Consider the following 12542-nt stretch of genomic DNA (forward strand, 5'->3'; position numbering starts at 1 on the left):
CTCTAATAAGAGGTATTGTGGGGAAGGTCACAAGCTACATATGGAATAGCTGTCTGTTAATTAAAGAGTACCAGTAAACAATGGTAAACAATCATTTTCAATACTAGTACATTTCTGAAGATTTTGTTCAAAAATAGAATTTTCTATTAAAAAAAAGGTCTGTGTACATATGTTAAGAATTAAAACCTTAGCCATTCATTTATATAAAAAAAAATACATTTGAAGTATCATATGACTATGAACAATATCTTTCTTCATGACTTTTCTGGTCCTCTCTGTGTTATATAATGTTATCAATACAGATTTTGCTAATGCTAATGAAACAATCTTGTTTTCTACTTATAAAATAAAGCCCGTCACTTAAAACTAAAGATAAAAAAAACTGTTCATTAAAAAAATGTAAAGAACGACCTCTTGTATATGATTCCTGATATATTGATTATTGATACAAGCTAGCTATTGACAATATGTGTACCAAGAGAGCTATAATATTATCATTACTTTCTTTTGCAGAACTAAAACATACCTGGTGCCTGCTGAATTTAACCAGGTGTTATCTTGACAAGGTCTGCAATCTCTTTCTCTTTGGTTTGTACCAACATTTAGATATAAGTTGCCATTCAGCTCTCTTTCAACTTTAAATATACAATGTGTATAGAATTTCAAATATTTTATGAATAAAAAAAAATGTTGGTTATATGTTAATATGACAGAAACCAGGTAACTAGGCCTCCATTCAGCTCACTTTCAACTACAAATACATATACAATTTATATATACACATTTTACACAAGAAATTGCACATGTTGTCCTGATAAAACCTTGGGCTCCACTCATAATTTTAAGTATTTAAAAATAAGCAGCTATGAACACAATTCATACATGATACTCCTGTCTTGTGCATAATGCAATTATTGTCAGAATAAAATCAAATTTGTATTGAGAAATCATCTTATCAGAAGTATAATTGTTCTGTATCCATTGATCTTTGAAAATTGCCTAAACTGTGACTGTTGTATCAGGCCAAAATTAAAAATATGTTCGTTTCCCCTCCCGCCACCCAGGTCTTATATAAGCACCAGGGTCAAAAAATTTATTTCCACAAAAAAATCTGATTTTTATATCCTGAATTATTTTTTGAAAAGTGCTTGTTAGCAAAAGGGTTGATAATCTAATCAAATACACTCAAATTGAGCACAAACAACTGATAAGTGGCCTCAACTGGACAAGTCACACCATCCATGTGAACATGCTATGACATCCAGTTAAAAAACATTTTTTTTAAAAATGCCTGCCTGGTCAGTTTACAAAGGATTGACCCTGGGGAGGGGAAAAAGACATTCTTTTAAATGTGGCCTCAAAGAGATTTATAGCGCTAGAAAAACAAACCAGAAAAAAATCAAAATTAAAAGCAAACCTGTATTCACCAATTTAAACAATGGTGTATGATTTGTAATAATTTGATCCATGCAAACAGGAGCATGTTAAGGATCTCCATGACATGCTTTATGATGGGGCAGTGTAAATACTGTTATTTTTAACTTCTCTATCACGATCATCATAGATAAATCTCCTTCTTGGACCTGTCATCTTTAAATAAATGTGCAATGGTTAAAAGTTGAAATCAGGGATCTCCAAGGCACAAAATATTGTTTTCATACTCCCAGCAGTGGATACAAGTTTGTAAATTATGTGAATTCTGAATAGAATTTAAAAACAATACCTGGAGTATTTTTGTCACCATAAGTAAAGCATTCCAAAAAACAAATTCCTGGAGTATTTTTGTCACCATAAGTAAAGCATTCCAAAAAACAAATTCCTTGAGTATTTTTGTCACCATAAGTAAAGCATTTCAACATGTTCCAATCAACAAATGCCTGGAGTATTTTTGTCACCATAAGTAATGCATTTCAAATTAACAAATGCCTTGAGTATTTTTGTCACCATAATGAAAGCATTTCAAATTAACAAATGCCTTGAGTATTTCTGTCACTATAATGAAAGCATTCCAAATTAACAAATGCCCTGAGTATTTTTGTCACCATAATGAAAGCATTCCAAATTAACAAATGCCTTGAGTATTTCTGTCACCATAATGAAAGCATTCCAAATTAACAAATGCCCTGAGTATTTTTGTCACCATAATGAAAGCACTCCAAATTAACAAATGCCCGGAGTATTTCTGTCACCATAATGAAAGCACTCCAAATTAACAAATGCCCTGAGTATTTTTGTCACCATAATGAAAGCATTCCAAACTAACAAATGCCTTGAGTATTTCTGTCACCAGAAGTAAAGCATTCCAAATTAACAAATGCCTTGAGTATTTCTGTCACAATAAGTAAAGCATTCCAAATAAACTAATACCTGGCGTAATTCTGGTCCCACATGTAAGACATTCACCATTAACGATACCAAGGGTACCGCAATCCACACAACCCCAGCCATCAGCTGACCTAGCCTGTAATATACATTTATTTTAAAGTATGTTTAGATTTATATCTAGAAGGTTAAATGAAAGCGTAGATTAAAAGTGTAGTATAAAAAATGTAAAAACTGTACATGACAATTTTACTTTCTTAAAAGCCAATTCAACTTATAAATAATAATGTTCTCCAAGATGAAAAGTATGCATATATACAAGGGATTTAGTGTTAAAACCTCATAAAAAGTATCAGAGAAACACACGACCTTGTACAATTCAAATATTTATATATATATCTTATATTTATACATTTTCAGCAAAATATTATAAAATCAAGTGAGAAAAAAAAAAGTAAATAAATAAATGGGGTTTGCCACATCTCTGGAGTAGCAACTCTCAAATACTTTTTTATTTAACAAATAATACCTGTATGACTATTTCAATAGTTTATTTTACAATGTTATGTAAAATACTGTATGTTGTATCAATTATATATGTTATGTGTATATGCCCCCCTGGGGACCTAATTTGGATAATAAAATTTATTTTATCTTATCTTATCTTTCAGTATCTTTCACCTATATTCTAGCTATAGGTCCATGAGACTTATGAGGTTTTATAGCAAAAGTTCCCTCTGGAATACTTTAATACTTGACGTTAAATTAGAATTTAATTTACTGTACAAGATTGTCCAACAACTGCCAAATAATAGTTTTTTCACTTCATTGATGTAAAAGTCACTAATCATGCTAATCAGTTACTAATATATAAAACATGTAACATATACAGGTATCAAACTGTACACGCTGTAATGGACATACCAAGAAAGTCATTAAACCCAGTGTTCCCCCAGGGTCTTAAAGCACCATGGAACCCTGGTGCTATATTTTCTACCATAATGCTGTCCTGGATGGTTTTGTTATACAATCATGAATGTATAGGGGCCATGGTGCTATATTTTTTGGTAAACCAGTGCTACATGTATGTTAATTTCCATGTTGCTATTTAAAAATTCAGGGGAGAACACTGATTAACCACTGAGTAGACCCCACTATATGCCTACTGTCTACATCATGTACCAGTACATGAAGAAACACTTACCTGATTGGCTGGACATTTGGCACAAGTCACTTTTCCACCTCCAAAATTTCTTGTATAATAGTAACCAGGATTGCAAATACAATCTAAACCTGCAACAGATATTAATCTGGAATAAATATTTCTGTTCCTTCTATTGTATATCAAACATGACAGGCAAACTTGAATGATAATGGTATCAGTAATGTTATAAATTTAGATCAGGCATGGTAAGCAAATATATAGAGTATGTTAATTTGTAAAATAATAAAAAGTTAGACATGTCTTGGACCAGTTGATTTTTTTTTAAATCCTGTACACTTGGAAACGGTTATAACGTATTACCACATAACGAAAGGATAGGAACCTGTAGAGGAGTAGTTGTCATTGTCAGTAACGGATACAGTTCCAGCTGTTGCTCTATCTTTAATTTTTTCAGAAGAGAAGTCTTACATACATGTATATACCCTTTGTCATATTCTGTTTTTGGTCATGATCTTGTCTGCTTTTCTTTGGTTTATGTTCTTTCACTGCCCCATTGACCTATTGGTATGACTTTCTGATTTGTATTTCCTCTTGTTTGTCATGTTTACAGTGATTCAATTTGAAGTTTATTTTTTTTAAACATGTTAATGATTGACAATTTTTTATTTGGTCTCTCCTTTTAATTTGTAGAGTCTAGCTTATTAAACAGTGTTAGCAACCCAAGCTTGCAAAATTGCTTTCGGCCTGTAAAATTCATCTCTACAGGCCAACAGATTCTAACCAAATTTGTCCAAAAATGACCCTGAGGTATGTACAGTAAAAATGAATTGTAATGTTTATGGGTCATCCTAAATTCCCCTTTTTCTATTTTTAGATATTAATATAACCATAGTTGTCCGTTCACTTTTCACAGGGATCATTTTTCTTGTGCTTGAGACTCAATGTCCAGACTTAGATATTTAAACCTTGTCTCACAGTCTGGACCATATCTCTTTAGATTTTGGAAAACTTTCGTACTGGTAAGGTATATTTTAAATTTCATTTCAATTATATTTCAATGTTTGACTTAAATATCTATTTCTTTACACTTGATATATTTATTTCAATTTTAGAGTCAAACGTTTCTAAATTATCATTTAAGTTTCCATTCCAAAAACACAGAAGGAATTGTTCACAAGCTAGACATGCTAAATATTTTATGATTTTGGGTTTATAAAGAAATGGGGTTCATTTTGATAGCGATATAAAGAAATATGGTTCATCAGAGGGATGTTTTTGAGAAACAGTCGTCAATATTCAGAATTGTTCGTGCCTTACTCTGAAATGAAATTTTGTATTGTCACATGTTATATAAGGGTTGAACTGGTCAATGATATTGAAAAATGTGTTTCAGACATTGCTCTGGTCAAGAATTAAATTGGAATAGATTGAAAGCCATGGTTTTTTTACTTGACTGACCATGCTGACTTTGGTCCCTAGTACATGTACATGGAATTAACAAAAGTGGTGGGAACCAGTGAGTATATTTGTTAATCTCGGATGATGGGACGTCATGAACATGATTGATTGAAGTTAGTTTTTTAAGTTACATACAATGCAGAGCCGAGTCGACTAGTGAACAACTCTTAATATTTTAAATAAACGGTCATGTCTATAATTGTAGTGGGTGACCATGAATAATTTTATTTTAATCAATTAGATAGTACATATATATTGTGCACTAACAAGTACTAACTTATCAATGAAATGCTATATACTAACGTTAACGAGGCCGGGATAAGGTACCGGTACTTCATGTATCTCTAACAAATGTAAAATTCAAATAAAACATTATAATTTCAAAAAAAAAAAAAAAGATAGTACATGTACTAAGGCAAAACAATTTCCTTATATTGGTAAATTTATAATGGGTATTTTTCACTGTAAACGCCTCAACCTGTTTAATCATATATGGTGATGTTTGAAAATGTTTTTTTTTTATTCTCAAGAATTTTAGAATTTAAATTTTCACATGGAGATACTGCGATATTTATGTATTTAATGTTTTTGTCTATCAAATATGAGACTGTTTTATCTATCTTGGTTATTTGTTAAATGAGCGATTACATTGCTTGGTGCAGTTGTCATATATCTTGTCATTTCAAGGTTTCTTTATATACATCATTTATTGTTTATTTGTATTGTCAGTATGCCTGAAGTCCCGGAGTGAAACACAGACCAAACCCTCTCTACCAGTAACGCAAACAGCTGTGCTAGCGGGGTATAATTTCATAAGACAAATTTAATAAATTATGAAAAGGATATCTGTTTACGTTGAATTATTTATCGTGAAGACTGCAGTACAATCATCAGTGGCGTAGCTAGGCTATTTTTAAGTGTACGCCCCAACCACGGCGAGGGGTTTGAGAGCCTAATCGGACCCAGGTTATATATAACACCTTCTAGCAGTGGGTTTCGAAAAGGGGGCATTTTTTTTTTTATAAAAAACTAATCAATAGCAAGTTGAACATACCTTATAGACTACTTCTTTTATATATTTTTTATGTTAAATGTATTCATTGTGTTGATTTGAAATCAAATGGTCATTGGTGTTAGAGTAAATATCCAAACCAATTACTTTATGTTTAAAGAAACCGTAAGATAAGGCCCATTGTTGTGCAAATGTCGTTAATGGATATGAAATGATTAATTTGCAAAGATGTTTTAGACATGTTAGATGCCTTATGAAAATTCGTAAAGGGTTCCATGAAACCGTGGTTCTCGCTAGATTGCCGCTTCCCGTGAAAATTGAATCTTTTTTTTAAATAATCAAACATTTTCTTTATATTTTTTTTCTTGATCTGGTACATTAACTTCTACCCTAGTCTCATGAAAATATCTGAAGGCTTTCAAAATCATCATGTAAAAAATAATAATCACAGAGCGTCTGTTAGAAGCTAAAAGATAAGTCCGTATGTCAATTGAAAAATGAAAAAAAATATACTTTCAAAATTTTGATTCAGACATAAATCACAAAAAAACTTCTGCAAAAGTTTCATAAAATTCAATGAAGGGTTAACAAAGTATTTGAAGTGTAACAAACTTCAACCACTGTCATCATTGACAGACTGTATATGCAAACAAGTTCCTTTTATCAGTAGAATACGGGAAAATTAAAAATATAAAATCATCATTTATATGGTCTGGATACTCTTTTGAGAATAAAAAGCTTTTGTCCAACTTTCGTAAAATTTCATTAAGTTTTGACAAAATCATTGATATTAAAAAAACAAAAACTTTTACAACATATTGAACCTAAATGTTGTCGCCTCCAATGAAATCTAGGTTCTCTTATATTTCTTGTTTTCGCGTCATAAATGTAGGCTCGACTGAAATTCAAAGCATATATCGAATCTCAGCTGATTATGAAATGCTTTAAACGAAAGGAAAGTAAGAAGAATTCCCCGAAGATTCAGACTTCGACTGACCGAAAAATGAATATATGATATATGGTACCATTTGATCGAAAGAAAAAATGTCACTTTTATTCGCAATTACAAGCAATTGAGGAAAGATTTAAAAGACTGGTGTGCTTTAAACCAGATCTTTTTATTTAATTGAGATTAAATTTTTTTTTAAACAAAATTCAAGTGTACGCCCGGGCGTTTTGACGTAAACGTAGCTACAGTACGGGAAGGGACTTATTTTTATGGATGTCTTAATCCGTCTAGTCGGATATAAATAATCCGACATTTTTATGGTAGGTAGTATGGTCATTAGTCAACAGATCCAGGTGTGAATGGTCCTTTCATCTTAATCCGTGTTGCTAGAATTACGGTTCACTGATTTCAGAATCAGATTACCTGTAATTTTAACCTCTCAGTCACTTTATTGATTATATTAGTTCTACATCGTATTTGACATAAAATATTTTTACAGGTGAAGTACTGGAGAAAACTTTGTTTAATAAAAATAGCCTACTTTTGTTAATTATGGTTTTGATATTTCAACTGTTATTTATTTTCTTTGTTCCTAAAAATTATTTTTATTTTATGTTCCTTTTCGTTTGTTTTTTTTGTTTTTTTGTATCTTTTTCTTATTTGTTTGCATAAATTTTTTAAACATATATATTTTTACATGTATTCTATTTCTTGAAGCTTACGGTTATTTTTATTTTACTGATTTATTTTCCACGTAAATCCATTGATTAGCAGAATGCTGTCTCAAGTGCTGCTGCATACGTTTTAGTTTGACGCAGTCACATGCAAAATATTTCTATAATTTGTATTTAATATTCAGTCTGTGTTGTGTCAGTTCCGAGATAAAAATAATTACAGTGAGCAATACTTGTATATTATTAGTAGCTTGATGATTCTTTGTAGTTTTTACTTTTTACTCTAAACAAATATTGTTCGAAAGTTGGAGATGTATAACTAAAATAGAACGCAAATAATAACACTAGAAGAAAATATTGATTCTTCCCGGGCATAAGTTTATTTTAAGATTTCCGTGTTTGTTCATTATGCTAAATTAATATAATTGATCTGCATTTGGGGGTAGGGGGTAAAAGGGGTCCGGATCTCGAAATCCCGGGCTAAAAACACGAAGTCCCAAGGTCCCGAATTTAAATAAATTTAAATCCCGACATCGAGAAAAAAAAATTCATAGATCCCGACCTTAATTGCATAATATTAATTTACGCACAACCATGTAAAAAAGGAAACTTGTATGTTATATTTTTTTTATAGCAATATAAAAGAAAAAATTGCCGTGAAAAGATAATTCCATGATACACATATCAGTGATCAACAGCGTGTGCATGTGGTTGAACTTTAACTTAACTCCACTCACAATAATATTGAATGCTAATAAAATATATTAAAGATCGATTTTGTCCACTGCAAGAGATTTTTATATGGCGGGAAATGTCGTAACAGTAAACACAGGTGACCTTACTGACCGACCGTGGGAAAATTCATTCATGATTAAATTTGATGCGGAATGATTGACAGTATTGTGCTTTAGTTTTGAGGCTCTTGAACGATTTACCAGAATAGAAATTTAATCGATTAACATACATGTATAATCAAAACACAATTTAGTCTTTTTTAACTATTTTTTGTTTTATTTTTATCAGTCATTTCCCGGATTCCCATTTAAATAATCTATTTGGAGACCTCCTTTAAACTTCGGAAATAATACAACATCGATTTAAAAAATCATACTGACTGCGCGAGCTTTAGAATGACTAGAAGTACGACGAAAAAGTAAAGACAGCTGATCATGACTAGTACGACTAGCCTTCAACCCCATTGGGGTATAAATGTGCATTTAGTCAATAAACTATATAAGGTTAAACTTTGATTTTCGTGTATTGATTTGATACAATTTGTAAAATATATTTATAATACCGGCGATTTTCATAAAAAATTTCAGATATGAAAATAGAAAGGCATATTATCTCGAGTGTCAACAATCTTAAATAAAATAAAAAAAAATAGGAATCGAAATATGATCTCGGCGTTATAAAGATTGTGTTAAAGGAAACCAATTGTTTGACTTTCAAAGAGATTAACGGGAAATATTTCAAAATAGAAAGCACGAGTGATCTGTCTGACCAAAATGTTTCACTTGCGAGAAATGATTGACAGGTGTGAATAGATGTAGAGGCTCTGACGGGGAAAGTTGTATCAAAAGGAAAATAACCTAATTCACAATGCCTATACATATTTCATAAATACAATATGTTGGCCTTATACTTAAAATTGAGTTTCTTATAATAACATATAAAGGATCAGGACGTTAAAAGTGGGAAATAATATAACCATCAACGAAAACTCGTATAATTTATGGGATTGAAGTCTCAACAATTTGATTTAAACTTCTATTGAAAACAGTCTTGGTTGTTATTAGGCTGATTGTTTTGAATTAGATGAAATATTTACGGTTTACAAATACAAATTAGTTTATTGGCACAAAACTATTGAAATAATTGGCAACACAATATATTGTTCATGTTGTTAAAAATCGTCTTTATTTCATTTTCAAATTATAAAAAAAATAAAATTATATTTAATTTTAATTTTTCTTATATTTAATTTTAATTTTATTTCTTATATTTAATTTTAATTCTTTTTCTTTAAATACAAAACAATATTTTACATTTATCTGTCCTCCATAAATACTAATATATCTGTACAGGTAAAATTTAATTCCAATCAAGCTGGTACAGATTGATTTACGACCCTCCACTTGGATATTGCACAGCAGGTGTTTATTACACTGGGACAACTGTCCTACCAGTCTGACATCTAGACGGATTAAGGCATCCATAAAAATAAGTCCCTACCCGTACTGTACGCGCCTGATCATCAGATCATTACAATACTCAATAGTTGTTACCTAAGAGGGAGAATCTCAAAGTTGTATCCAAACTAAATTTATTTTTACACTAACTGAAGGAATGAAAAAAAATGTCCATCAAAATCCAAAAAAGATTTTTATCTTTCTAAAAAACAAAGTGCATTATAAATGTTTTATTTATTGGATGTCAGGCCTTAAAACTTTCCCGTTTGAACAGGTTAGTTTGTACTCAAAGTTTGTTTTAAGGTGTAAATAGAGCCATTTCAGCATTTGTTATGATGAACATGTCTTGTTTGGGCATGATCTTACCATCAGAACTAACAGTCATAGAAGTACTATTTTCTGGACAAGTTAAACATTTCAATGATGATGTTTGGTAGTATTGAAAGAACAGCCCAGTTTCTTTACAATCAGTTATGTTTTCAAAAGCTTTATATTGAGACTGACAACGAACAACAACAAAAATGTTCAATAGTAAGATCAACTTCGCGCACTTGTCTTCCATGATTGTTGTCGAGTAGTCAAGATCGTCAGAACGCTTTTTATCACACAAAAATGTATTCTAACTATTCAAGCCTTTATTGATATAGTTATGAAATTTAAAAAAAATAAAAAAACTTCTCTTTGAAAATGGTTGAAAGTAATAAATCACATCTGGTTATTTTTGCCATTTCAAATGTAATTTTCAATTCACTAATATTTATCCCGTTGCGGTGACTTCCGGTTACTTTTTATCATTGGTCGCCATTTTTACAGTAAAACAGCAAAATGCTACATGGAGAAAAAGATCGTTTTCACGTAACCAGTGACTTACTTGCAATAACTACATGATCAATCTGTTAAACAATACATTAGGTACACTAAAAATTCATTTTATCCGCTAATATTTCCTTTACAATGTTATTTGCAGACCATGTTTTCCATGCAAGTACGCGTGGTTTTCTGATTTATCGACAGAGCTTTACCGTAAGAAGTACTGTAATGACATGTTAAAGTGGGTACGATTGGTCTCAATATGTTAGGGTACAAACGTTCACATGCGGTTAAAATTCCTTTTATTTATGTAAGTTCTGTGGAAAAATTGCATGCAATGTAATGATGTATTGGAGTTTCAATTTGTTATTCAAATAGAATAGAATTATTTGTTATATTCATATGAATATTTTCTAACAATTTAACTTAAATTTTGTTAAAAATTGGGCGCGAAAATGTGAGGTGCGAACGTGTAGGGTGCGAAACTATATTGGGCGCGAACGGACCTGATACCTTTAGTCCATGGTTCCAGGTTGGTCTGGGTGGTTTCGGCCATGTTATAAAAGAGTTAAATTCAAATAACATTTTATGTAAAGAGATTTTGCTGTATATTCCGTTTCAAACATGAAAATTACTTATTTACAGGTGTTGACATGAAGTATAATTGATAATTATATGATATGTCCATAATTTAAAACAAAGGCAACAGAATCGAAGTATACTGCTGTTTAAAACTAGTCATAAATCGAATGAGACACACGAATCTGGGGTTACAAACTAAAACCGAGGGAAAAACATCAACTACATTGCATAAAAGGAAAACAACAGAAACACTGAAGTGCAACAAAAAACAAACAACAATGCAATATTTTCGAAGAAACAAACTATTAGATAACAACTGCCATATTCCTGACTTAGTAAAGGACATTAATTATAAGAAAAAAGAGTAGGTTGAAATTGGTCTTGTGGCTAGCCAAACCTTATACTTACACATGTTCAAGGCAATGTAAATATACCCCTAAAATGACAACATTACATGACAGGAAAACAGTACAAATAAATGCAAGAACAAGGACAGAGAAATGGAAAAATAAATAATATAATAGGACATTTAGACACGTTGAACACAGTTGCAGAATATAAAAAAATACGTAAAATAATTTATGTCAGTACAAAAAAAGTATTTATGGCACTGATACTGTTTACAAAACTTGGTATTTTTGTACATCTTGGTTTATAGAAGTGAAAATATATAAGGCTCAATAAAAAAGAATTAAAAACTGTCTACATGTGGCCTCGTGAGCTTTCAAGAACTTTTGCCACTAAATCAGTTGGTAGCCCGTCTGTTAACCCTAAAAACATGTTCACCCAGAGTTTATTTGCTCTTGGTTTTTCAGTCCATAGATTACTGTATTGACTATTCCTTCACCCTACTTTTATTTTAACATGATTAAAATCATGGTACTATTTTTAAGATTTTATTAATAGCATGTAAGTCTGTTTTTCTCCTACGGTAGTTTTGTTCATCTTGGTCAAAGTTATAAATGTAAGAGTATTAAAAGTTAATAAACCAGGGAACAGGATTACACACTAAAACAAAATGGGATTTAAACATGATGAATCATTACAAGATAAGTTTTCATAGACAAAGTAACCCTACTAAAGCAACATATCTAATTTTGCATTCAAAACAAAATTTGTTTGTGTTGCATGTTACACAATCTTAAGTTTCAAAGCACTCTACAAATTTATTTATAAAATAATGCCACTCACTTCTGCAGTGATCACCCATACCCAAAGAGCTAAATGGGACCCATATTGAATTTTTTTAAAAAAGAAGTCGGACAAAATTGACAAAGTAGAATCCTGACAGCCAATTCTGGCCATTTTAAAATTTTATAAATTTAAGTCCATATTTGGCCTAAAGTGAAACTTAAGCTTGTCTATCATGTCCATTAAC

The 12542-nt window shown here is 31.1% G+C and overlaps 2 protein-coding genes across 3 annotated transcripts in view; one reads left to right on the forward strand and one right to left on the reverse strand.

The window, feature by feature from the left end:
* LOC143080580 (meckelin-like) overlaps nt 1–10356 on the reverse strand; it is a 38921-nt gene extending 28565 nt beyond the window's left edge. Inside the window, exons 1-4 of the mRNA XM_076256484.1 lie at nt 10139–10356; nt 3527–3615; nt 2368–2461; nt 527–635 (exon numbers count right to left, since the gene is read on the reverse strand). Of these exons, the coding sequence (XP_076112599.1) occupies nt 527–635; nt 2368–2461; nt 3527–3615; nt 10139–10334 (488 nt within the window). The 5' untranslated portion in view covers nt 10335–10356. The remainder of the gene's footprint in view (nt 1–526; nt 636–2367; nt 2462–3526; nt 3616–10138) is intronic.
* A 216-nt stretch (nt 10357–10572) lies between these two features.
* The window catches only part of LOC143080579 (uncharacterized), a 58162-nt gene continuing 56192 nt past the window's right edge, over nt 10573–12542 (forward strand). For both annotated transcript variants that reach the window (XM_076256481.1, XM_076256483.1), the window contains exon 1: nt 10573–10684. The gene's annotated coding sequence lies outside the window, so the exon portion shown is untranslated. The remainder of the gene's footprint in view (nt 10685–12542) is intronic.

Source organism: Mytilus galloprovincialis, chromosome 6, assembly GCF_965363235.1.
Source record: "Mytilus galloprovincialis chromosome 6, xbMytGall1.hap1.1, whole genome shotgun sequence".
In the NCBI taxonomy this organism is placed as follows: domain Eukaryota; kingdom Metazoa; phylum Mollusca; class Bivalvia; order Mytilida; family Mytilidae; genus Mytilus; species Mytilus galloprovincialis.